The sequence below is a fragment of the Boleophthalmus pectinirostris genome, unplaced genomic scaffold, assembly GCF_026225935.1.
Source record: "Boleophthalmus pectinirostris isolate CB_2022bp ecotype Guang Dong unplaced genomic scaffold, ASM2622593v1 HiC_scaffold_11, whole genome shotgun sequence".
NCBI classification, from domain to species: Eukaryota; Metazoa; Chordata; class Actinopteri; order Gobiiformes; family Gobiidae; genus Boleophthalmus; species Boleophthalmus pectinirostris.
Genome location: NW_026570994.1, coordinates 457,588 through 485,280, shown reverse-complemented (window position 1 = coordinate 485,280; position 27,693 = coordinate 457,588). Strand labels below are relative to the sequence as shown.

The 27,693-nt window shown below is 38.9% G+C and overlaps 1 protein-coding gene across 2 annotated transcripts; it reads left to right on the top strand.

Annotated features, from left to right (window-relative positions):
- The first annotated feature begins 2,840 nt into the window (after positions 1 to 2,840).
- Positions 2,841 to 27,693, top strand: calcrlb (calcitonin receptor-like b). Of its 2 annotated transcripts, XM_020941804.2 has the most exons (13): positions 2,841 to 2,940; positions 10,105 to 10,167; positions 10,769 to 10,910; positions 10,980 to 11,090; positions 12,512 to 12,642; positions 17,120 to 17,211; positions 17,285 to 17,405; positions 18,501 to 18,654; positions 20,892 to 20,952; positions 21,026 to 21,092; positions 22,397 to 22,615; positions 25,245 to 25,286; positions 25,360 to 27,693. In XM_020941804.2, the coding sequence occupies exons 2-13, from the start codon at positions 10,114 to 10,116 to the stop codon at positions 25,564 to 25,566; spliced, it is 1,401 nt and encodes a 466-aa protein (XP_020797463.1). In that variant the 5' UTR covers positions 2,841 to 2,940; positions 10,105 to 10,113; the 3' UTR covers positions 25,567 to 27,693. The 2 variants fall into 2 exon arrangements, with proteins under 2 accessions (XP_020797463.1, XP_055022473.1); XM_055166498.1 differs by having other exon boundaries at positions 10,769 to 11,090.

Sequence of the window (27,693 nt, the reverse complement as noted above, 5' to 3'; positions counted from 1 at the left end):
TATGGCATAACCGGGTATAAGAAACCAGGATACTGTAGCTGGTGTATTCCGACAGTAACTGGGATACTGTGGCATGTAAACGCAGTATCCTAATTACTGCAAAGTTGAGTGTGCATGCGTCCAAAAGACAAATACTTTTCAGTCTTTTCACCACAACAGTAGCAACATAAATAAAGTGACCAACATAAATAAAGTGACCGACATAAATAAAGTGACCTACATAAATAAAGTGATCAACATAAATAAAGTGATCAACATAAATAAAGTGATCATACATGAGTGAAATGACTGCGCTAAACCTGAACACGAATCTGCATTCGTATGACCTGCACAGGTATGACCACTGAAAAGTTAAACATGAAACATCTCCTATACAATATACTCATAGAACACATTTACCATTATCAGCCACTCCTCTGTCACAGAAAAAACACACATATTTCACTGAGTTGTGTCCTTTACTCCGAAAGAAGCTGATCTGCATCAGCGCACAAGGAGCGAGCTCTTTTTTATCGGCGCTATTTATGCTAATTAGCCATGTTTCGTTTCAGTAAAACGTAAACAAATGTGGCAAAGCTGAATTATATTATTAAACGGGCTGATGTGGTTATAAAGCTGAGTTTATTTATGCAGAATATTTTAATAAAAAATCTACACGTTAGGTTTGATCTGCGCAGTGGATTGTGGGATATCTCATAGCTCCGTACCGCTGGTTAAACCTCCCGAGCTTCCGACGCTAAAGGTGCTCATGGTTGTTTGTAGTTTTTCTGGTTTATTAACTTAAATTAAGTAGTTTTTTTGCGCTTGCGCATTTGTAAGATTATGTTAAGAAGCTGGGATACTCTATTTAATCTTGTATACACGAATACGAGTATCCCGGTTTCTCAGGGTGCATGTAAACGCAGTAACCCGAATACTGACAGAACCGGGATATGGCCAGTGTTGGGGAGTAACTGATTACATGTACCAGAGTTACGTAATCAGAGTACAAATTATGAGTAAGTATATTCAGTTACAGTTACTCTTTCCATGAGTGGTAATTGGATTACAGTTACTTTGCTGAAATAAATGGATTACATGGCGGTGTTTTCCTGTTTTTACATTTTGGGCTAAACCAGGACTAAAACAGGACTAAAACAGGATTTAACAGGACCATGCTCTGCGGACCGTGTCTCCTTGTTTTCTATCAATAATATTTTTAAATCGGTTAAGGAAAGACTGGGCTTTTTATTTTCTTTTAGCAAACTAAACGTCTTATGTGAAGATTTCCTCGTCTTTGCTTCTCTACTGCAAAACAAGTCATCCAAAGTATTCAGATTATGTTACTCACTTTAAGTAATTTATTGGGTTACGTTACAAACTACATTTTGGTGTATGTAATCTGTAATCTGTAGGAGAATACATTTTAAAAATAACCTTCCCAACACTGGATGTGGCTAATATACTGATGTGCATGTATACACACGAATTTGACAGTTTCATGCAGATAACGCTGTTGATTATCTCACAGGACACTTGACAGGACAGAGGACTTTCGGTGCTGGGCAGGACATTAAAAAAGCAAACAGTTAAGTAAAAGTAGTTCCAGAAGTCCACAGTACTAGTACTATAATTAAGTGTCCCACTGAGCTAATCCACAGCTGCAGGTCGATGCAAAATGTCAAAGTGTGGAGGATTTTTTGGGCTTTTGATAGATTAGCTAGTTCTTATCGTGCGTCGTGTTTTGTTGTTATTTTAAAGTCTGCAGACTGAATGACGAGTGGATCAAACTTACCTGAAAACAACTGAAGATTAAAATAAAACTTTTCTTCATAAAAAGCTCGTCCTTTCTCTTGCCTTAGTCTTTTCAGGTCTAGTAAAGACACGAGCTGTGCGCGTGCTGCAGAGTGGGCTGCAGTCACCATGGTAACACCATCTGCAGGACGTGAAGGCGTCAGCAGAGGGCGCGCTAACCCACACACTTCACTTTTTTATTTTGCGACAAGACGGTGGGTGAAATAACGATAATAGAGTCAAATATTGTGTTTCTTTAAAAAAAAAAATCTTCTTAAATAAAGCTGAGATTGTATATTCTATTAGTTGCTTCTCTATTTTATTTCGACTTGTACATTTACATTTATATAAGTATGTCTTATTTGGCCTTGTCTCTTGCTCTTTTTTGCTACTTACTTAGAATTTATTATTACCATTTATATATTTATATTTTTACTCTTTGTTATTATATTATATCGTTATGTGTGACTCCTGTGTCCAAATGGATCAATAAAGTTTGTCTAAGTCTAATCTAAAAGTCTAAGTCTAAAAATCATTTAGTTATTTACTTTTCTCAATACCAGTAATAAATATCCATCCCTTTAAATCTGCTAATTTTTTATTCTTAAAAAAATCTATTATAAAATTGTAAACAAATTTAGAAACGAAACACACTTTTTAATTGGCAGATTCATCTATTCATTATAAAACTTGTTTAATGTTTCTAATATAATCTTTGCATGTCTGATTCTTAAAAAAATCTGAAGAATTTGGTCCCTGGCAGATATCAGTGTAATGTAAATAACACACTTTGTCAGTTTGTTCTACCAACAGCAGGTTTGAAAAAGCTTCCAGTGCAGGTCCAGAGTTTGATTTGGAAAACTTGATTTGGAAAATTCTTGGTCCAGAGCTTCTGAAGTCAAAACTCTATTTCAGACCTGGTTTAGATTTTCTTTCTACTCAGTGTGAAAAGTTTGAGAGCACCTGCTCCCCTTTTCCAAACACTTTCAGGCCCTGCCCCTTTTGTTGATCAGATGATGTCAGCTGCTCCAGTTGCTCTTTATCACTTCAGTTCCACCTTGGATTGTGAGGAGTACACTTCCTCTGAGGAGCCAGCTCCCAGCTCTGGAATATTTACCACCTCTACCCCAGCAGAAGGAATCACCTTCATAATCTCCTCCAGCACTGGTAAGAGCTCATTTTCAGCTCACTCACAATTAGTTGTGTTAGAAAATGTGTGAAGTTGGAGACTGCAGTATTGTTAATGTAAATAGTACTTTGTAGACCTTTTAACAGCAGTAAGCGTAAAGCAAATGTGATGTAGTCTCTTCAATAGTAACGATGGTATACTATTCATAATCAGTAGTAAAATAAACAATATTCAAGGATATCTTATATACAATATCCTAAACAAAGCTTAAAATAGTGTGTAGACTACAGTATTCACAGGGAATATATGATTAAAAATAATAATATAATCCACTTACTTTACTTTTTCTTCAAAATGATTTCTCCAGAAGTTGAAGTCAAACTTGTCTGCATGTGTTCATTAGGTCAGTAAATGTAATCAAGTAAATCCTTCATTTTGAGGGAACATACAGACATGTATATCCAGATGTATTTCCAGGACAGATGTTAGAGTTTCCCCGACTCAGAGCTCTGGGCCAGTGTCTTTACTTTTGTCAGTTTAGACCAGTGTCTTAGACGAGCTTTATTCTTTATCCCATGACTTGACATTTTTCACCTTATTGTCTTAATATTATCATTATTACAACATTAGCTCCATAAACAAGCTCTGAACAGTCAACAAGTGGAGATGAGCTCAGTCCAGAGGCATGTGGCTCAAACAACAAGAGCATTTTGAAGCCGTCAACATGGGAACTTCATCAGCAGCAGCTGTAGGCACATGTGGCCCTGTTTGTGAGACAATTATATTTGACCTCACACACAAAGTATTCCTGCACATAATTAAAAACAGTAAGAGCATGGCACTAACTTGCTTGTATGTTCACTGGCAGAGCAAAGACAGGACTGACAGCCTTGAGTCAGTTCTACCGTGTGAAGTTTGTGAAGGTCTCAGTAGTCGTGTTCTTTAAAGCTGAACTCACATAAGCGCATGTATCGCTGCAGGAAGGAAGCAGCAGGGAGCAGGGGAAGTAAAGGGTCAAACCCATCACCCCGCGGTGCTACAGAAAGAGCAAGGTCTCAGCTACCAACAGTACAAGAACAACAACATTTACATGTTTTGTTCAGGCCACTTCACAACAGCAACACTGAAAGTTCAAGAGCCCACATCTGTGTCCTAATGTAATGTCCTTCTCACAAACACACCTGGAGATGTGTTTTGTTTCAGATTGTGCAGATTTTGGCTGAGTTCTCTCAAGTAGAAAACACTCCACCTTGTGATGTCATGTGGTAATACATTAAGAGCTCCACTGTGTTTTTAAACTCCATACACTTTCACCAGGATAATTTTGCAGATTTCTTCCCTGAAATCTCTAATCTCTACTGGCCTAAAGGTTAAAGGCAGCTGTTCATTTGAAAATCACCACTTTGTGACATGACAAGGTGGAACAGAGCATTTGGAGATGCAGACAGACTAATGATGCAGGATTGCTCAGACAAAATGCAGCTCCAGGTCTGTTTTTGAGGAGGTAACAACATTCTAACATGGCCCAAAGCTCACAAGACTCTGTAGTGCATAAGACATTTAATGTTCTATTTTTCTGCTACGACTATTTCAATCAATACATTCCAGTAGAGCAGGGGTCTTCAACCTTTTTTCCTCTGGTGAGCTCCTTTACAAAACAAAATGCAAGAGAGCTCCTCATTTTATGGGTTGCAAGAAATGGAGTAATTTTAAGAGCCATGGCCTTAGATACGAACAGTTAGAGAGGTAGAGGCCCAAGAAACATACACCATTATCCATTTATTAGAGCAGATGGTGAAGTTAGGCTTAGAAATGATACAATTTCTACAATTTACAATTCTAATAGTCATTCTATTCATCAAATTTACTTAATTATAATTCAGAAATCTGTTGGCGAGGTACTTGGAAGGAGGTGGAGAGCTACTGGTGGCTCCCAAGCTACAGGCTGGAGAGGCCTGCATTAGAGGAACAATTAAGATTCCCATGAGAACTGGGCCACACATGTTCTTAAGGCTGAGAAATGAATTGAATTGGAACAGAGATTGAAGTCCTGTGATCTTCAACGATCAACTGAGAGGCCTATAGCCAGTCCTCTGTCAGCAGTGTTGGGGAGTAACAGATTACATGTACCTGCATTATGTAATCAGAGTACAAATTATGAGTAACTGTATTCAGTTACAGTTACTGTTTCAGTGAGTGGTAATTGGATTACAGTTACTTTGTTGAAATAAATGGATTACATGGTGGTATTTTCCTGTTTTCACATTTTGAGCTATATCGTATTTTTAAAAATTATTTTATTTCGGTAATTCCACTGATTGCCGGAAACCCAAACAGAACAAGAGCCAAGTGAACGTCTTGTTAACGCTGGTGGTGTCAGTCACACAGTGGATGAGGTTGTTAATAGTCGTTGTTGTTAATAACCTGATTCTGCCTCATTTTGAGTAAAAAACATCCAATATTACTGATTTTTACTGGGCTGGCACCTTTATGTTTGTACTGAAAGTTTTTTTGTTTTTATTAATAAACAATATGGGTGGACATTTCTCTATCAATAATATTTTTAATCTGGTTAAGGAAAGACAGGGCTTTTTCTTGTCTTTTAGCAGACAAAATATCTTATGTTAAGATTTCCTCGTCTTTGCTTTTCTACAGTAAACAAAAGTCTGTTCGTGGAGACTTGGGCTCAACAGACAATTTGAAGAAACAAACAAGAATTTTCAGGATGTGGTTGGTACTTTCATGTAGTTTTAAAAAACATGACAATATCAAGTTATCCAAAGTATTCAGATTACGTTACTCACTTTAAGTAATTTAATGGATTACGTTACAAATTACATTTTGGGATATGTAATTTGTAATCTGTAGGGGAATACATTTTAAAAGTAACCTTCCCAACACTGTCTGTCAGTGAAAACAAACGGGTTGGGCAGAGTTCAGACTTTCGGGGAAGAAATTATTAAAAATCTGTATCATTTATCAGTCAATCAATATCAGTTTATTCAATCCTGAAGGGCAATTTAAGCACAGAGAGCAGTAAAAAATACCCAAAAGTCTCAGTGCAGTCATCAGATCCACTGTCAGGGCCCTTCAGGAAACTGATACTGAAAACCATTTGTACTTTTATTAGTATTTTTTTTAAAGTCCCATGTTACACAAAACAGATTCTTGTGAATCCATCCATCATGTTATAATGCTGTTATCTCCTCAAGAATCTGAAGTTGTGTTTTGTTTCATTCACACATATTTGAGTAATTCTTTATGATTACATCCCCAAAGCTCAAAATATTCTGTTCCACCTTGTGATGTCATGAAGCAGTAGTTTTCAAGTGAACAGCTCCTTTTACATTTAGTTCAGTCGAGACTGGCCATTTAAGGGATGAAATGATCCAAATGATTCTAGTGAAGATGTGATGATTGAACACTTCCTGTATTTACACATGACATCACAAGGTGGAACAGAATGTTTTTTTCTTGAGAGAAGAACTTATATGCAGGGTTTGTGTGAATGAAAGAAAACACATCTCCAGCTCTGTTTTTGATTGGAAACAACATTACAACTAGGGCTGTGTGAAAATATTGAAATATTGATATATCGTATCATTTAATGTGATGATACAGTATCGATATCATGGTCTGCTGTATCGATATATCGGCAGTATTTTCTGGTATATTTTACTCAATTATTTTGTTACAGCTGCAGTTTTGTTGTTTGTTCAGAGGAAGGAAACTCGTTTATGTGACACATTTGACATTTGTGTTTCATATGAACTTTGCACAAGAAGTGGTTTCACAAAGACTTTTAGTATCACAGCCATGATTTAGCTTTTATTTTTTATTGTACTGTATCGAATCAATTTGAAATATATCCTAAAGAATCATATTGCATTGAAAGCTTACTGTATCGAGATATATATCGTATCAGTAATTTCTGAATGATTCCTAGCCCTATTTACAACAGAGATGAGAGACTTGCTTTTAAAGAAAACTAAATCTAATTGAAAAAAGGATATATTTTTCTGTCATATTGCCCAGTCCTGTGTACTCACTGACTGTGTATCAGCTAAACAGTCCCTCTGTGTCTGTTTAGTTCTCTGCACATGGTCCAGCAATTACCATCTTTTTCAGACTATAAGTTGCACTTTGTCATGTTTTGGGTGTTTCCTGCCTCTTATACCCTAGGTTCAACTTATATAATCAAACATATATTTTCACTTGTTGGTTATTTTCACACTGAGCCGCTCTCTAGGCTTGTGTGCCAGGATCTGCTACTCCTATTACTCCTGTACCACTGAACATTAAAAATTTAAACATCAACTTAGAAAGACAACCAGGAAAGACACAATGCCCCCAAAAACAAGATCATACTCTGCAGATTACAAGCTGCAAGTCGTGAAATATGTAGTCGAAAACGGTAATCGAGCAGCAGAAAGAAAGTTTAGAGTGAGTGAGAAACTTGTGAGGGACTGGTGAAAAGCAGAGGATACTCAAACTGCAATGAAGAAAGAAAAAAGCTCATTGTGCGCTAAAAGATAGACACAGCCAGAGGAACAAGTTCACAAATGGTGCTTGAACAACGTGCTGCCAGGAGAGGCGTGTCCACGGTGTAGTTACGACTCCAGGCCCAGGTTGTTGCTAAGGCCCCTTCATGCAACGCAACTGCCTCTACCAGAGCTCGGACAACCAGGTCCCAAAAACTGATTACACACTTCCAAGCCGAGGTCGACAGTCTGAAGAGTTGAAATGTCTGTTCTTGGTCTCTGATTTTATCAAATGCATTTCCCCCAAAAAGTGCGCCATTTATATATATTTTTAAATGCATTTTTTGGCTGTGACTTATACTCCGGAGTGATTTATAGTCTGGAAAATACACTTATCCAGTGGTGTAAGTATTTCTATTTCAGCAGTTAGTTGGAATCGGAAAGCCTTCTTGTTACAACTCAAGCTTTCCTGGAATTCACTGAAGTTCTAACGAAGCCCTCTCTCGGTCTACTATCATTTCTAATCTCTCTATTGTTATTTTTATTATTACTCTTCAGTTATATGCCACCTCATTGCTCACAAGAATCTGAAGACATTCTAGTAAACAGGAAGTAATCTGTTCTGTTCAATCAGACTCAAGCACAAAGTTATTTCATTTTATTAACTTCTGGGCTGGGCTGTTGTTGATTGAAAACACATGATGAAGTTTAAGGCGAGGCGGCCCCAGCCCCTGTCAGCACTGTGGCTAAATCATGTAAGCATGTGCAGCTACAGGAAACAGACTTTAGTGCACTCCTGGGACGCACGGGTCAGGCCCTGCACAGATCTGTACCTGTTCCTCTCCACAAATTACTCCCACAGTTCAATTAAAGGTCACGTCTTTACATTACATTACATCACATGACATTATGGTCAAATATACTCTGAACTGGGCGAGTTTTTTCTCCAAAAATTCAAGCTTCAATTAGATTTTTCCTCCTCTCTACTAAAATGTTCTGCAAACTACAGAAAATGATCCAAACTAAACAGATTGTATCCAGTGATCATCTTTAACTGGCACTGGGGAAATCTTTTATGGGTGACAGTGGCTCAGTTGGTAGAGCATTTGTCCACTGATTTTAAGGTTGGCGGTTTGAATTCCCAGAGTTGGAGACTTGCAGGTCGTGACTTGGACTTGAAGGTCAGTGATTTGAGGAGACAATGTTTCACCAAAAAAATATATATATATGTTTTTGGAAAACACTTTTCTCTTTACAGTTGATAAATGCGATGCTGAATTTTACAGGAACAAACTGGAACATGTTCCTCCCACTTCTGTTTGGTACTTTGGATGGAACTGAAGTACTGTGATGTAGTATCCTCAAATGTACTACAGTTATATACAATAATATACAGTTATATACAATAATATACAGTAATATACAGTAGTGTTGTAGTCAAGTCCACACCAATCGAGACCAAGACCTGTTCAAGACCACAGGGTCCCGAGACCAGGACAAGACCAAGACTTTTAAAGGCCGAGACAGAGACAAAACTAAGACCATGGATCATCGAGACCAAATTGAGGCCATCTTTGTAATTTTTGATATTTATTTGTTATTTTGGCACATATAAATCAATGTTTTTCATAAATCTATCTCCATTTTATCACTCGTCGAGTGTCAGACCTCGAGACCGAGACAAAACTGAGTCCAAGCTTCTTCAAGATCGAGATAAGACTGAGTCCAAACGTGGTTGAGTCCGAGACGAGACCAAGACCACAAAAACACAGTCTTGAGGCCCGTCTCAAGACCAAGACTGGTCTCGAGTACTACAAACACTAATATACAGTACAATACAGTATAATACAGTAAAACAGAGGAAACTACAAAGAACATAATCCTTCCATTTCAGTGCAGACTACACAACAAACTGTTATTCAGCACTTTTAAATCTGAATTCTTTCAGTTCTGACTGTAATGATTCACACTAAGATCTTGTCAAGATATTTAAAAAAGAAAATTAGCATTTCTACAACTCTTATATAAATACTCATATATAAATATTCCATGACTTTTTAAAAACAGTTTAGTTTAAATTTCATATAAATTGCAACAACCAAAGCTAGATTTGGTACTTTGGTTTAAAAACTTGAAATGAATTCCAGCTCAAAGCAGACGACTTGGACTTGACTTGGACTTATGGGCCAATGACTCGAGACTCGACTTGGACTTTCTTGAATTTGACTTGGGACTTGACTCAGACTTGAGGTCAAAGACTTGAGACTTATTTGAGACTTGCAGAACAATGACTTGGTCCCACCTTTGTGAATCCCACTCTCCACATAAACATCATTGGTTGAGCGTCAGATCCACTGATCCACAGGTTGGTGGTGTGATTCTAGCTCCACAGATGAATGCTGTTGTTGTGTCTTTGGGCAAGACACTTAGCCCACCTCAGCCCAGAGTCTGTGTACACTGGTGTGTGTGTGTGTGTGTGTGGATGGGTGAGTAAAGTAAAGTTGTTGTAAAGCGCTTTGAGCTTTAAAGGTGGAAAAGTGTTGTATAAAAATGTGACCATTTACCAAGAATGAGATTGAACAAACTGTGGCATTAAACAGACTTTTAGTCATTGAGTCACTAATAACAGCCTCATACTGTCACTGTGTCCTGAATGGGAATATAAATAACTCTGTGGTCTGTGGTCAGGTTCTTTCTAACAATCTGTCTTTCTCTCTTCAGAACAAAGAGATGGAGATGAGAAGCTTCACAATAATTCTGCTGGTCCTATGCTCTTGTAATAAGGTAAATCTTCGTTCTTAGACACACACTTCTCTTAAGTCTGGCTATTTCTGATATTGAAAAGAGAGAGAGAGAAAAAAAATCATTTTCAAGTAGTGGGTCCTGAGACAGCCCTGTTGAAAGTAACAAATGGTTTTGCAAAACAAATGGTTTTGCTCAAATAAATGCTTTTATTTATGATAATGATTTTTTTTATACTGTTTGTGTGTTCAAAGCAGAGTTGTCAGAAGTATAAAAAATCTGATATTAATTGATAGTTACACTAGTATGGAAACTAAATACTCATTTGAGCAGGTATCGATACAAAAAATTCCCATTGACAAGATAGAAGTGAACCTTTCCTGACTGTCTCTAGAATGATCTGGAGTGGTATCAGAGCAACACTAAGAGATTACACACATATAAAACCACCTGGGAATAGAAGAGAAAGTACTATTCATGCTGAAAATGACATTATTTTGTTAGTACATAAAGATGTATCGAATTGGTATTGAGTATCGAGTCTACTCTCTCCTTCCATTCCTAAATCAAATTTGAAATGTTAGTAGACAACACTAGTTCAGTGACAGTATCTAGAGGTCCTTTGTGTGTGTGTCTCTTGCAGTGTGTGGTGGTGGGCAGCTTGGAGAAAGAGCAGCTCAACCATAGAGGGGAGCACAAACTGACGAGACACAACATCGCCACAGCGCAGTACCAGTGTTTCCAGCGCATGCTCAAGCAGGTCCAGCACAGAAACAAAACCACCGGTACACACACAAACACACAACACAAAGGTTTTTTTTACACATTATTTGAGCCTCAGCTGTGTCTGTCAGGTCCAGTGTGTAACATGACGTGGGACGCGTGGCTGTGCTGGGAGGAGACCGAGGCGGGAAAGACCGCAGAGCAGAACTGTCCAGACTACTACGAGGACTTTGACCCCAATGGTAGGATAGTTTGGTTGTCTATTGTTGTGTGCGCGCGTGTGTGTTTGTGTGTGTGCGCGCGTGTGTGTGTGTTTGTGTGTGTGTGCGTGTGTGTATGTGTGCGTGTGTTTGTGTGTGTGTGTGTTTGTGTGTGTGCGTGTGTGTGTGCGTGTGTGTTATAGTGTTTCTGTTGATTGGATAATGAAGTTTGAAGAAAGAATTTGATTGATATTTTTGAACCTTATGGCCACCAGTAAAAAGATGGAATCATCAGTTGAACAAAACTTTATTCATAATGAATACATAGTTTAAGAATAATTCAGACTTAGTAACTGCTTATTAACACCCTAAAATAAAAATGTCTAAACTATGGCCTGGGTACCAAATGCGGCCCTCAGACCATTTTTTGTTGGCCCTCAAGTGACCAAAAGTACACAGAAAAACTGTAGGGTTAAAATGTCAGGGTAAAACACACATACATTTTTTTTTAAAATTTAAACTATTTGAAAGTTAAATGGGGGTTGGAGTTTGGGTTATTTGCCAGAGTTGATATGGTTGAAGTTAATTCAACTTCCCTTAGTGTTAATTTGGCTCCTCCCACCACCACTTCAAACTCCTGTGAGAGTAGACCAGTTTGAACCAGTTTTGTTCTGAATTTTATCTTAAATGAACTCAAATAAAGTGTAAAAATAAAACACCTCTGTGGGTTGTTTAGCTAAATCAGGATAACTCTACAAAGTGTTATCTGTTGACTCTCAAAACACTAATATAATTCTTGATTTCAGGTTAAACAGGAACTTTTGTCCAGTGTTACTTAATGATCATTTCCAAAAATGTTAAATTAACTCTAGAACAGATTGGACTCATATAAACCCTGAGAAAATGTTCAAATAGATTCTTTGAGAGTTAATTTGAACACTCCACTTTGTGCTCTGCATTACTTTTTACTGCATTTCTTGAGAGGTTGTGCTATAATAACTTAAATAAAAAAACATTTAGATGTGATACAGATTTAACATGAATGTTCAAAGGCTTAATAAAAGTTTTGACAAGTCAAAATAACTAAAATAATCAAGTGTAACAGTTTGACTCCCTCCATTGTCCTGTAGTGGAATGTAGTCTCCCTTTGCTCCATATAAATTGAAATATGTGACCCTCAATAAAAAAGCTTTGATATGTCTGCTCTAACATATATAACATATATAACATATATAACACTCCTTCTTAATAAACTATTTGTTCATTATGAAAATGTCACTCTTCATACTTTATTAAGATGAATTAAGGAGTACTTTTATCAAGTGGTAACCCATTTCCACTGTAGCTTAAGGGCATTAAGCATTTGGCATTTTGTTGGCTTGTTCTTTTGTTTTTTGTTTTTTACATAATTTTTTATTAACAATACACTTTAATATGGCTAAACATCCATGTAACATCCACAGCCATAGCCACCAAAGTGTGCTCAGAGACCGGCCAGTGGGGGCGCCATCCTTTGAGTAACCGCACCTGGACCAACTTCACCAACTGCAAAGCCAACCCAGCACACATGGAGGGCCGGGCCAAGCTCCAGGAGGTAAGGACAGAGCGAGTGGAAGTGAAGAGGAGGAGAGGAAGAGGCTGAGAAGGCTGATGGCTCTACAAACTGTACATATGAAGTATATATATATATACATAGCTAACCTGCTATCCACCGCGTTTTAAATAGGCAGTGAGCATGGGTGAGCTTCTGGTTCCATTGACATGGGGCTCCAGTTCACTTATTATTGAGAAAACGACGCCCATCTCTCTGTAACTGTCACTGTCCTCATTTTGGTCTTAAAATGTTAATAGGGTAACCAGACTTTCCAAATCAAAAACTGGGAGTGGGAGTATGACTAACATGAACCAGTGTAGTCACATTTTCTTTGTGTTGTGGTCATTTTTATACACAGCTTTTCTGTATTTTACCTAAACAAATGACAGTTTATGTCTCTCTTTACTGTTGGCAGGGATCAGATTGGTCCAAAATATGGACACTTGAGACATTTCTTGTATAAAACTGGGCCAAATGAGTGGGTTTGTATAAATATGCTGGGACAGGGGACACAGGCTCAAAACTGGGCCTGTCCTGGTTAAATAGTGACGTCTGCTCACCCTACCGTAAATCAATTCCTATTTCTAAAATGGAACTGGCTCACTGACGTCACTCTCCCTTGGTCCACTTCTTTGGACAGTCTGTGGATAGATAAGTAGCAGCTCTAACATCAGGAAGTAGAAGCAAGAAATAGTGCATTATGACCGGGCTTAGATGTGATTGGTTGAGGAGCAAAGGTAACAGGCTGTGATTGACTGTCCCACTTTTTTCATTGATGCTGCGTGCACAAAAAAGTGAACTGAACATCGAAAGCATTTTGCAAAAGAAATGTGTGTACTCTTGAATGAATGAACGAATTATTGCCTTTATTTGTCCATTTCTTCACATGTACACATACATGTACACATACATACAAAGGACTTGAAATTGGACCTGTCCCCCGTCCGTACATTACACACACATAATACAATACAATACTGCATGGGGAAGACTACGTGGACTGGACCAGGAGACAGGGAGCAGACAGGAATAAACACTGCAGCATAACGTGAGGATAGTGGGGAGGAGGAAAAGAGAACAGCCTCAGACAATGCTCCTATCAGGGCATAGTATGGTACACAATAAAAACACCCCCACGACATCAGCACAGTGAAAACACAGTACGAACAAACACCCTATTCACACTTACCTCACAAATATTCAGAAAGATGCAATTACAACTTCTGGCGGGATTTGTTCTAGGAAAAATGAGAAAATGTTCCAGTTTTCTTCATGTCCATGTCATTGTAGTGTTCCGTTATGTTTGTCTCATCAACAGTTCCAAACATAACTAAGTTTTCATCATTTCTCCACTGACACAGAACTCTGAGTGCACTGGTACATGTGATTAGAAGAGATGAGGCGACAAATTCCAGATGATTCCAAACAGTACATACGTCTGCAGTTTTCATTTTACCACTGAGCACATTTACTCCAGTAAATGCCATGGAGACAGTCCAGTGTCAGGAACTACACTAGAAGTTGTCATTGCATGTTTCCAATCGTCTTCCTGTTTGGTGACGTAAGCGTGAATAGAGCCTATTTCACAGGACTAGCAACAGGGTGAGGGAGGGGTGTGGGTGCACGGGGGTGTGAAGCTGCGAGGGGTTCAGGGGGGGGTCAGACTCTCTGCTGTGATCTCTGGGTGATGTGACTCCAAACTGATCTTAGTCATAAGTGCTGGCTTGGGGACACCAAACGATAAGACTGGGCTGTTGGGTTTTAGAGCAAGTAGCTGCGTCTAGTTTCCATGTGAATTTGGTTTTGGAGAGTAGAGTGGAGAGAGTCTCTTGGTATAAGACACTAGACATTAGACTAGACGAGACAAAGAAGCAAAGCAGTGAAGATAAGGGGCAGGAGACGAAAGAAAAGCCTCCGGCCTCACCAAGAGTCAAATGAGACACCTATCACTATGTTTCTTCATGCTCTAACATATTAAACTCCTCTTTTTCTCCTGTTTGTGGCGAATCCGTGTATCATTCGTTCATTAGTTTTTCAATATAAAACCAAAAATAAGAAAACGAAAAAAAAAACAAACAGATAAAGACAAAAAACGGATAAAGGCCATATACGTGACTCCCGTGGCTGTGTGAACTTTTGCACTGTATACGGACTGAACGTAACGAATATGTAAATGGGAAACAGTCGTTATCCGTTTTTTCCATTCTTCACTTAAACACAAATCAAAAACTGAAAAAATGAATCGTTATCCATTTTTTCATTTTGGTTTTGGAGACAAATAATGAAGAAAACTGATGTTTTTTCATTTTCTTATTTTTGATTTTATATTGAAAAACGAATGAACGAATGATATACGGAGTGTGGTGGTCTCCTTCATTGGGAGCAAGAGCGCCGCACTCCCTAACTTGACCTAGATAAAAGAAAAAAGAAAAAAAAAAAGTCGTTATTTTGTATTAGGCTATATGTTTAATATTTTGTTTAAAATTGAAAATGTATCTGCATAGACATATTTTTATCATGTTAAATGTGCTCATATCACTTTATTTGAGTCATGTGTTTGGAATTTGAGTGCGGTGAGTCGGAGCGACCTAATGGACGTTTCTATAAGAGCCTGAAGTTTTGAGAAAATGTGACGTCATGACGTCGCTTGTGCCCATGACTTTATATTAGCGCTAAAATCCGTGTTTGGGGCGCAGGGTCGGAGCGACATGAAATCAACTGATTGTTCTGATTAAACATGAACACACATGTTGACCTGTTGTGGTTCAGCTGCTCTGTCACTCAGCCCCGACTCTGCACTGACACATGTTACTGCTACAGGCGCTAATGATGACAACAACAGAACTGTGTGTTGTACACTTATGGTAGGGTGACCAAACGTCCGTATTTTGCGTCCTGTCCGGGGCGTCCGTTTTTTTGTTTTTTGTTTTTTGTTTATAAAATGTCCGGGTTTTCAGTACCGTTCATTGGGGGCATTAAACTGAGCGTCTCTCGTAGCGTCTGTGACTAAGAAGGAGCGAGACACAAACAGTCGGTCAGTCTGCAACATACCGAAGCACAAATGCGCATTTAACATTGACAAGAAATTCTCTGTTTTCTGTCCCGGTCGGGACAAGTGTGAGTCCATGTGCACAGGTTGTGAGTGAGAGTACAGTGTCCCTCGTTTATCGTGGGGGTTATGTTCTAAAAAATAACCTGCGACAGGTGAAATCCACGAAGTAGTCAACTTTATATTTTACAATTATTCTATCTGTGTTAAGGCTGTAAAACCCCTCAGCACAAACTTTATACACTTTTCTCAGACAAGACAGGTGCAACCCTTTTTACTTCCTTCTTAAAACTTGATGCAGCTGTCGTCCTTTTGTTATTTTCCTCCTTTATGTAACAAACTGAAGATTCATTTATTCCATAATGGAGCCCAACAGCGCTGAGTCCCGCACTGGTCCATTTTTGGAGACCCCCAGTACAACACCACACCCGCGTAGTACAACAATGCAACCGCGCAGTACAGGACCGCACCTGCCCGTTAACCCGAGATAATATCAAACTTTTGCGCTGCCTACGCCACGGACTGAACCAAGACTAAACCAGGACTAACCCAGGACTGATTCCAGGACTGAAGAGGAGGACTAATCCACGACTGAACTTGTTTCTCGGTGTATAAGTGTCACTGGGCGTAGCGCGTTGCGCTTAAGTCCACCTGGTGTCTTGATGCTAATATGGACTGGTGTAACTTTCAAATTTAAGTGGGAAGTGAGATTAAGACAATTTTACAATCAGTTTGTGCACTCGGCTCCCAGACTTCGCGTTACGGACCTGACTGGACCAGGATTTGGACCAGTTTTATCTCTTTGTAGTGGACAATACACTTTTGGAGACAGAACCAGTGGGACAGTGGATAAAGGAAACACTCTGCTTCAGTCTCTGGAGAAGATAAGAGGCTTGTTTTCATTAGTTTGGGGCAAATCTGATGACGGAGCCTCACAGGTAAATAGTGTTATAGTGTAAAAGTTAAATAGTGCGTAAATGAGCTGCTGAGTGCGGTGGAGCTGCTCCGGTTGTTCTGTCGTGTGCTGTAGGAGCAGTGTTCATGTTGTGATCGTAGCCTCTTATTGTAGTTTTGCTGACGTTGTTGGGGCTGGGTGTGAGCGCCGTGTTACGTTGTGTTGCCGGGGCTGGTTGTGAGCGGTGGATCAGGTTGTGCTGCTGCATAAAGTTGGGTAACCTTGCGTAAAACTGCGCTTGGCTGTGCGTTGTGTGTTGATAGTTCAGCCAGTAGTGACCAAAATGACTGTCTGTTTCTGTTTTGTTATAATACTATATAACCTATATATTATACATATATTAATAATATATATTTAAAATTTTGGCCTTGGCGTCCCCCCCAAAAAATATACCACCAGCCACCACTGATTGGGAACATCGGGGAAATACAATCTTTCTTCCTGATTATTGATAAACCAACATTTGTTTCCAGGCAGCGATGACACACTTCTATCTGGTGATGATCGGACACGGCCTCTCCCTCATATCCCTGCTCATATCGCTGGCAATATTCTTCCATTTCAAGTAAGTTCCACGTTGGACAACTTTACAGGAAGACGTTGCCATGGAAACTGAAAGTCACATTGTGTGTTTTCAGGAGTTTGAGCTGTCAGAGGATAACGCTGCACAAAAACCTGTTCATCTCATGTGTGCTCAACTCCATCATCACTGTGGTTCAGCTCACCACTTTAGCCAAGAACGAGGGACACAGTGATTCGGTACGACTCTATTCTTAAATGGCTGTAGTAGACTGCTGGTTCAATGCTGTTTGTTGTTTCATTGAGCAAAACACTTTGACCATGTCTTTGATTCTGTAGTGTTCTGAATGCAGAGGCTAAAACGCTGACGTCTGCACAGTCTAATATTTGTTATATTAATTTGACATAATGACATATTCATTCTTCTGATGGGGCAACAGTGGCAGAGGAGGTTAAGCATTTGCCCATAAACAGGAAGGTTACCAGTTCAAACCTCATTTAAGATTATACTATCACTCTGTCCCTTTACACAGTGGTTCCCAACTTCTTTTTGTGCCACGGACCAGTTTTATATCTGACAATATTTCACAGTGTATGGGAGGAGGTGCAGTTAGTCTTTCTAGTTTTAGACCTGTTTTAGTCCTGGTTCAGTCCTGGTTTTAAACCTGTTTTAGACCTGTTTTAGTTCTGGTTTAGCCCTGGTTTAATCCTGGTTTTAGTCCTGGTTTTAGACCTGTTTTAGTTCTGGTTTAGACCTGGTTTTAGACCTGTTTTAGTTCTGGTTTAGTCCTGGTTTAATCCTGATTTTAGACCTGGTTTTAGTCCTGGTTTAGTTCTGGTTTAGACCTGGTTTTAGACCTGTTTAGTTCTGGTTTTAGTCCTGGTTTTAGACCTGTTTTAGACCTGTTTTAGTTCTGGTTCATGTCGCGTATGGGACAAGGCACGGTCCCCTGCCTTGGTCATGTTGGTTGTTGTGACTGAAAGGGCATCTGACACAAACATTCTGATGATATTATGTACTTTCAAAATTAGAAATGTGTCTTTTTTGTTCAGTCACCAAATTAAAGGTACACTACAGAACCTTTCCAGTGGTAGGTATTTATTTTATTACAGAGAATACATTGTTCCTGTAAGACGGGTCGCCTCTCCACAGATCTGTACTGTACCCTGACCTGGTAGAGCCACCTGCTTTTCTCCATGGAGAGTAGATTACTCTCCACCAGAAAAGTTACACAGTGTATCTTTAATGAAGTCGGCAATGCACTCTGTCTTTTAGAATGTTAAATTTCATCCATTTGATCCCTACATATTTAATACTGGTCTGTATTTTTTCAGGTGAGCTGTAAGCTGCTGATGTTTATCCACCTGTACCTCCTGAGCTGTAACTACTTCTGGATGCTGTGTGAGGGCATCTACCTGCACACGCTTATTGTGGTGGCCGTGTTTGCAGAGAAGCAGCACCTGGTGTGGTACTACCTCCTGGGCTGGGGTACGACTGATAACACAACACCTACACTTCAGCCAGGGAGAGGTTACACAGACGGAGGCACTAGAGGGAGGTGTGGAGGGGCTCAGGGTCGCCATGGAGACAGCCGTGGGGAAGAGGAGTGGGGTGTTTTCCTGCTGCTGTGGTGGTAATACTGGAGAGGAGGAGATGTAGGTTCCATGATAACTGATGGTGTTATTGCAGTGAAGAAGCTGGAGCATGGAGAGGATGAGGGGGTTGATGGTTTCACTGCTGCAGTGATAAACTGGAGGATTGCTGCACAGAATGTCATTTTATGGTTTTAGTGAGGATGGGACTGATGAAAGTAGGACTACAAGTCAGTTATTTAAATTAATTGTAACTCAGTAAAACAATCAAAACTTTTTTTTTTTAAATAAGAAAATATGCATATTGTGAATGAGATGAAAAATAGTCTAAATCTTTCTTTTGACTTTGATCCAGTACACAGTATTGATAACAATTTATTCTGAGTATCCGAATAACAATATTCAGACTTATAGCACTTTATATCCTTGTTTTTGTTTTGTTTTTTTTTATATTAATTGTAATCAGCATTTTTACATAAATAGGTACAAAATATTGAAATATCAATATATTGTATAATTTAATGTGATGATACAGTATCGATATTGTGGGCTGCTGTATCGATATATCACCAAGAGTATTTTTTGGTATATTTTACTCAATTATTTGGTTACAGAGCCACAGTTTTCTTGTTTGTTCAGAGGAAGGAAACTTATTTATGCGACACATTTGACATTTTTACTGTTTTGAAGATTAAAATGTTTGTGTTTGTGAACTTTGCACAAGAAGTGACTTAGTATCACCGACATGATTTAGCCTTTATTTTTTTATTGAACTGTATCAAATCAATTTGAAATATATTGTATCGAATCTAAAGCTCACTGTATGATATGTATCATATCAGCAACTTCTTAATAAGACTCAGCCTTAATAATAATATATTCAATATTCAAATGTATCATATTTTCAGATCAACATTCACCATATTACTGAAGTTTTGATCATCTGTCCACTGCTACTAACTAGACAACTACTGAAATACTCGTTTTTTTGGACTATAAGGCTCTCTTAAAATCCTTTAATTTTCTCAAAAATCGACAGTGATCTGTATGTATTAATTCTGGTTGTGCTTACTGACCTCAAACCGATTTTATGTGGTACACGGCTCTCAAAAAATTGTCAAAATGTTTTAATACGACTTTGGTAAACTACAAGCTGCACCGCTTGATGGATTGTCAGAGTATTATGGCTACTGCAGTCAGGAGCCTTGTGGATTAAGTCCGACAGAAGCTGAACCGCATCAGCGCACAAGGAGCAAGCTGTTTGTTTTTTTCAGCGCTTATAGTTTATGCAAATTACCCCTGTGATTTTAAGTTTTGTTTCTATTACACATAAACAAATGTGGCAAAGCTGCATTAAACACATTATTACTCAGTTTATATATGAGTTCTCCTTGAAGGAAATAAAAAAAACAAACTTAAACTAGAAAAGCACTCAGAGAGCACAGACCTCCGCCAAGGACTACAGTCCCCCTCATATTAATTGTGTTTTCCATAAATATTTGTCTCGTATCTTTCAATTTGGAATATGAAAAAGGATCCCATTGTCCATCCCTGAGTCAAATTTCATGGGGTTTGGTCAATAATTAACCGAGATATTGAGAAACAAAATTTTTGGCCCCATTTACCACAATGTTAACTAAAATTTCAAAGTGATCCAGAATCCAGGATTTCTTCCGGATCACCCCCAAAATGAAATCTGTTCTTCCTTTTCACATTTCCAACAAATCCTGAAAATTTCATGAAAATCGGTCCATAACTTTTTGAGTTATGTTGCTAACAGACAAACAAACAAACAAACAAACAGACAAACAGACAAACGCCGGCAAAAACATAACCTCCTTGGCGGAGGTAATGATCCACCCACATTCGCATTTATAATCCACCTTCACCAAGACAGAGAGACAGCGCCGGGCGAATTACACCACAATCTGCCAATGGATCGTGGATCGTCTCAAGTGTCGTCCGTTTGTTTTGCCAAAATAGACAAGAGAATTCAACATTATTGATATTGTGTCTTATAATCCAGTGCGCCCTTATCGTCTGAAAACTACAGTACTCATCAGTGACAGTGACAGAGCAGCTTCGTTAAACATAAGGCTGCTTTTAAATCTGGCGTTCTGTGTTTGTGTGCAGGATTCCCTCTCATTCCCGCGGTGATACACTCCATAGCACGCCAATGCTACTACAACGACAAGTACGTTTACATCACTATTATTTGTCAGTGCATGTATTTAATTATTCATTCATTGATTTGTTTTGATTGACAGATGCTGGGTCAGCTCACACACGTCATTACTGTACATTATCCACGGACCCATCTGTGCGGCTCTGGTGGTGAGTTCCAGTTAACAGCTCAATATGTGTTTTTCACTGGGGAGAAATATTTTGGCTCGGGACCATAAGTCTATTGTCCGGCGGTACAATGGGAGGTCAGGGTTTACAGACAACATACATTCAGATCATAAATAATCATCACAGTAGATGTTAGATACGATTCTACGTGAAGGTGCACAGGGGAGTAGAACACGTAGGCGCTTATGACTAAACAAAACCTTCTGTGGCAGAAGAAGGAAACATTATTACTATCCTCCTTTCTGACCCCAACTACATAAATATAGTTTCTGAAAAATGTTATATAATCTGTGGCTATTTTATATATTAATACTTTGCAGCTGAGGCCAACATTTCTGTGGGATGTGATGCACAGGCACTGCTTTGTCTGAAGCTCCATTACTCAAGATAGACTTTAATCTGAGCTTTATTTTAAAATAAACTGACCAGAAGGAAATGATTGAGGTGGAACCACAACAGGCGAGATGTTTTATGTTCTTAAACAAATGTCTCACACAGAGAATTACAGCCACAAGTTTGTTCACAGCAAAAAGTGAAGTGTTCAAATTGACTCTCACAGAGTCAATTTGAACATTTTCTCAGGGTTTATATGAGTCCAGTCTGTTCTAGAGTTAATTTAACATTTTTGGAAATGTTCATTAACACGACCTAAGTTCCTGTTTAACCCGAAATCAAGAGTTATTTGAACATTTTGAGAGTAAACAGATAACACTTTGTAGGGTTATCCTGATTTAGCTAAACAACCCACAGAGGTGTTTAATTGTTACACTTTATTTTAGTTCATTTAAAATGAAATTATGAACAAAACTGGTTCAAAATGGTCTTCTCTCGTGGGAGTTTGAAGTGGTGGTGGGAGGAGCCAAACTGAAGTGGAATGAACACTAGGGAAACTCCCATTTAACTTTCAGAAAGTTAAAATAACACTTTTTGTGTGTTTGTGTGTTTTGCTGAGTCTCTCTCATCTTTTTGTGTAGTTTATATCCATTTTGTACTTTTTTCTTGATGATCTTATCAGTCTGTGTTTGTTAATGTGGGCATTGTGTCATCATGGTAACTGCTGGACATTCTGCCATAGACATACATGCAGAACACCCCCAGTGTGATGTTACTGCAAAGTATCAATTCATGTTCATTTTAACAGCTCTAGTCTTTCACTTGTCAGAAGAAGTTCCATTGTTTAGCTCCTGGTGTTTATCTTATAATAATATAATATATAACAATAATAATATATAATAATATTATCCATGTTAAATGAAGCAATATTTAATAGATGATGGTTTCTTCAGGTGAACTTGTTCTTCCTGCTAAACATCGTGCGGGTGCTGATCACAAAGCTGCGGGTGACCCACCAGGCCGAGTCCAGCCTGTATATGAGGGCAGTGAGGGCCACGCTGATCCTCATCCCTCTGCTGGGCATCCAGTACGTGCTGCTGCCCTACAAGCCCCAGGAGCAGCACATGGCCGAAGTCTACCTCTACGTCATGGAGGTCCTCATGCACTACCAGGTCAGAGCACCCCCTCTGGGCAGTATACAGATCATAGAGTCACTGCACCACAAACTTCAGGAGAATTTGGTTTAATCATTGGTAAAACATCAGTCTACCACAAGTGATAAGAAGTCAGTGTTTGTTTTGTGCTGGTGTGATTACTGTTATTGGTTAGGTTTGGATAGATTAGGTCACTTTATTTGTATCCGTAGATAAATTTGTTTTGCAGATTTGAGAGGCTGGTCCCACATTTCACATTTCATTCATCCATTATACACATTAAAACACGTTATACATGTATAAAAACACAAATACAAATAAAGTGTTACAACGTTTGTTCCTTAAATAATTCATTCATTCATCACGGCTTTTTGGCGAAAAATCACAATAAACAATACATAAATATTAAATATATATATAAAAAAACGATAAAGGATTAAATCAGTAGAAAAAAAGATTACATTTTATTCATCAGTACGATAGCAGCTGGAACAAAGCTTCTTTTAAATTCTAGATCTTTCAGCTAAAAGCCTCAGACCAGCGAGGAGCAGAGGTTCAGAGTCAGTGTTTTCCAAACTTGAATCTTTTTTGTGAAATGCAACAGGTCTACCTCTAAAAAATAACTTGCATCTTAGGGACTGTTTTGCCCATTGACATCTTACAAAAATGACTTGAGAACTAGTTTTAATAGAGTTTAACTTCTTCATCAAGGCTGCTTAGAAATGATCCACCTTAACCAGGATTCTGACTCAAATCTGAAAAGTATCTATGCAAGTGTTTTTCAACTCTTTTTGAGTTGTTTAAAATGTGTGGCACACCCTCCACCAAAACATTATCAACTTACTCACAATATTTTTAACAAAATGTCTGTCTAACACTAGAGGTTTTGGAAGTTTGGTCAGTAATGGGTACTCTTTTCAGTAACGGGTAATCGTTACATTTTCTATTGTTACCTCACTGTTACCGTTACCAAGAACACACAGCACACAGCTACAAATGTGTGTGTTTCCTTCCTGGTGAAGGGAGGATGAGATAACTGCCTGAGTAATGATGATTGGCTAAGGTAAAGTGATTTAAGTTTGAGCCAACCACAGACAAACCCAGCACATAGCAGCACACACACACACACGCACACACAAACTATCAGAGACAGTGAGTTCGGAGTCACAGGGAAAGACGGCGTTTTCAAGGTGGAAATACAAACACGACTTTAACTTGATCCAGGTAAAAGGTCAAATGTACATGTAGAGTGTACATTATGTCCCAGAGCAAAGAGTTTGTCCACGTCCGGTGTAAACAACTCCAGTTTAATGAAGCACCTCTCCATGCCACATGTTTCTGATAAATAAGCAGCCAAAATCATTGCTGACACTGGTGATGATAACAGACCAGACGCTGTTAACGTGAGCTACGTCACATTTTTAAACTTCAAAAAAAGAAAAAAGTAACACAATATTTACTTTTCCTGGTAACTAGTTACTTTTATATTATACTATGTTATATTATATTTATTATCTCCGTCAAGGAGGTTATGTTTTTGCCGGCGTTTGTTTGTTTGTTTGTTTGTTTGTTTGTTTGTTTGTCTGTTAGCAACATAACTCAAAAAGTTGATGAAATTTTCAGGATTTGTTGGAAATGTGAAAAAGAAGAACTGATTTCATTTTGGGGGTGATCCAGAAGAAATCCTGGATTCTGGATCACTTTGAAATTTTAGTTAACATTGTGGTAAATGGGGCCAAAGCTTTTGTTTCTCAATATCTCGGTTAATTATTGACCAAACCCCATGAAATTTGACTCAGGGATGGACAATGGGATCCTCTTTCATATTCCAAATTGAAAGATACGAGACAAATATTTATGGAAAACACAATTAATATGAGGGGGACTGTAGTCCTTGGCGGAGGTCTGCGCTCTGAGTGCTTTTCTAGTTATATTATACTATACTACTAACTATAACTACCATATTTTCTGGGCTATTAGGTGCTCTGGATTAAAAGGCGCACTGTCATTAAATGGTCTATTTTTGAACTTTTTTCACAAATAAACCACATGGGACTTTAAAGGAAACACAACAGTGTGATGGGTGAGTGGTTTTGTTTGTTTGTTCGTTCACGGTGACTCTGGGCTTTGTTCAGTTGTGGCGTGTAGGGAGGGTGCTGTCTGGGACCAAGGGATTGTCGGCGTGTTCACAGTTGTTCAGTTGTGTCTAGAAGTGGCACATTGCACTCGTTTTTTCGGTTCGTTCCTCCGTTCCGTTCCTCGTCAGCGTGGAGTGATGAGTGTGTCTGTGGGTGTGTTTCTCTGTGCGGTCGCTGTCTGCTCTGTGTGTGTTTGTGTGTTCTGTGGGTGGTGTGACTTTGTAGTTTACTGAAGTTGTGCTGGGACACCCGAGTGGATTCGTGTATAGGGTGCTCTGGCTTAATAGTTTTTTGATGGGGTTGGAGGCTTAACAGTTCGACTAATAGCCCGTAAAATAGGGTAATTAGTTTTTCAAAGTAAGGTGCCCAGCACTGCTCAGGGACACTGGAAAATTACTAAATATTACATTAATGAACAGTTTGAATCATTTTTCAACTCTGAATCTTTGGATAAACAACTGAAAATAAAATCATGTTGAAGCATTGATGATTTTCTTGTTCCATTTTAGGGTCTACTAGTCTCCACAATCTTCTGCTTCTTCAATGGAGAGGTGAGATCTTCAGGCTGCCATCATTCCTGTTCTATTGTAAGAACTTGTTGACATGTTCCCACTGTGTCCTCAGGTCCAGAACGTCCTGCGGAGACACTGGAACCAGCAGAGGATGCAGTTAGCCGGGACTTTCGCCAACGCAGACTTCTTCAGATCTGCGTCGTACGTGGCCTCGTCCCTGACCGAGGTGCACCGTTGTTATAGCATCGAGAGCCACACAGAGACCATCCACTCCAAAAGCTACTCGGATATCTTCAGGTCCGACAGCCCTTTTGTGTGACGAACAACCAAGAACAACCTGGAAAACCACCTGGAAAAACTGTGATCTGGAAGCTTCAACAGACTTTTGTGGAATTCATTAATTCAAGGAGTTCTGTGGCACTGGTCTGGACACTGCAAAAGAGAAAATGTACAGTTGAAATGGACATGGATTTATAATATTAATCTTGATTTGAGTAGTTTTAGATACAATTAATTTATTCATTAACTGGGCCTAGAATATTTGACTTGAGGAAATAGACTGAAGACAGATACATTGATTAGTTTAGTCTATGCAGCTTCCTGTTATTGAGGACATTTTAAGAACTTCCCACCTTTCATAACATATGATTTTTTTTTTCAATTGTTAATTGTTATGAAAACAATCCTAGTTTTTAATTACTGTGAAATCCAAGTATATTTGAAGGGAGAATGTGCAGAAAGATTAAATTGAATAGACTAGACTAGGATGAGCAGACGTCCCTGTTGACCCGGGACAGTCCCAGTTTTGAGCCTGTGTCCTCTGTCTTAGCACATTTATACAAAACCACAGATTTGCCCCAGTTTTATACAAGAAATGTCCCACATGTCCCTATTTTGACCAATTTGATCCCTGCCAACAGAAAAGAGAAACATAAACTGCCATTTGTTTGGGTAAAATACAGCTGCTTAAAAGCTGCTTAAAAACGACAAAAACACAAAGAAAATGTGACTATACTGACTCACTTTAATGGACAGGACAATTTTCCTTAATTACTCACTCGTTTCACAATTTTATTATTACCAACCACCATACACCAGGGATGTCCCTGTTTTTGACTTTGAAAACCTGGTCACCCCAGGTTATACCTAAATAAGTAGAATTAAGCTAAACTTCTCAAATCAAGATTTTCAGAAATGCTTTCTTTATAAGAGCACTGAGTGGCCGATTGGAATGTTTCCAAGAACTACAAGCAAATTTATGGATTACCTGGACATTTTTTAAGAACTGTCTTTAAACTTTGCAAAGACAGAAGACCAAAGCTGGAACTCAAGCCGTTTGCACATCTCATCATGAGGTATGTCTGTCTGACACTTTTTTTTGCACTTTTTGTGCTCAACTGTGCTTAACAAAAACAAAGCGAAGCTTGTTTTAGAATACTGTAAATACATGTATATTTCATGTAATGTGACTGATGTTTGATGCTGGTCATGCGCCTGCTGAAGAGCTGCTGGTCTCAGCTCATGTCAATGGAGCGTGGAAAGATAAGAATATTTTAGTTTTTGTTTAATTCTCTTTAACATTTTATTTTTATGACTGGGATATGACCAGGAGAATGTGAGGCAGAGAGGCTCTTGTCACATACTGCATGTAAAAATATAGAAATATGTGCATATATTAATATTTTTTCTTGTAGGATTTAAGACATGAATTTCAGTGCGTGTAAAAGAATATCTCTGTACTGTTCAAGTGAGGAGCCAAACCTCTGTAAATAAACGAACCAAGTCACAAACACCTCTGGAATTCCAGGGGTTGAGCCTGTAGACGCCGCTGCCGCCCGCTCTTCCTCCTGGAGACATATGGCAGAAGAGAGCCCAGGGTGTGGTTTCCCGCCATGACCCCTCTCCCTGGTTCCCACTTGAGCTCATATTGTTTGTGGGACAAAGGGGGGGGTGTGAGACGGCCCTGGGCCAGCTCTCCACGCCGACTCAGGTACGAGAGGAACCCAACCATCCATCAAAGTCTCCCCACTTTATGCTTAACAATAAAGTGAGTTGTGCACGGGAGAATGGGATGGGAAGGCCTGTGGATCAGACGAGTTGACATCACCTTTTTGACATCCTGCCAAAAGATTTTATTTCATGACTCATCTGATCCGCAGTGGAATCTACTGTATCTTCCAAAACAGCATGGACACTGTAGTTTAACTGTGATATTGGAGAGTTTTATTTGGGATGGATCAAATTCTGGTGCTAATTCTGATATTGGCTGTTATGGGAAATTTGTATCAGCTCTAGATGGAAAACTGGCCCAGAAAGTCTCATAATGTTTATTTACTCAAAGCTTTTCTGTCTTTACTTGTGAGATAAATAACATCTACATACAACATTTGGATCAGTTTTTTGTCTTATTTTATTTTTGGTTAAAGGAAATAAATGTTGTTTTCAG

Excerpts from the sequence above, each read along its gene's own strand:
- calcrlb (XM_055166498.1), top strand. The coding sequence starts at position 10,114 with ATGGAGATGAGAAGCTTCACAATAATTCTGCTGGTCCTATGCTCTTGT. Across the intron at positions 17,212-17,284 it reads GCAATATTCTTCCATTTCAA|GAGTTTGAGCTGTCAGAGGA; the intron begins GTAAGTTCCACG and ends GTGTGTTTTCAG. Across the intron at positions 22,616-25,244 it reads AGGTCCTCATGCACTACCAG|GGTCTACTAGTCTCCACAAT; the intron begins GTCAGAGCACCC and ends GTTCCATTTTAG.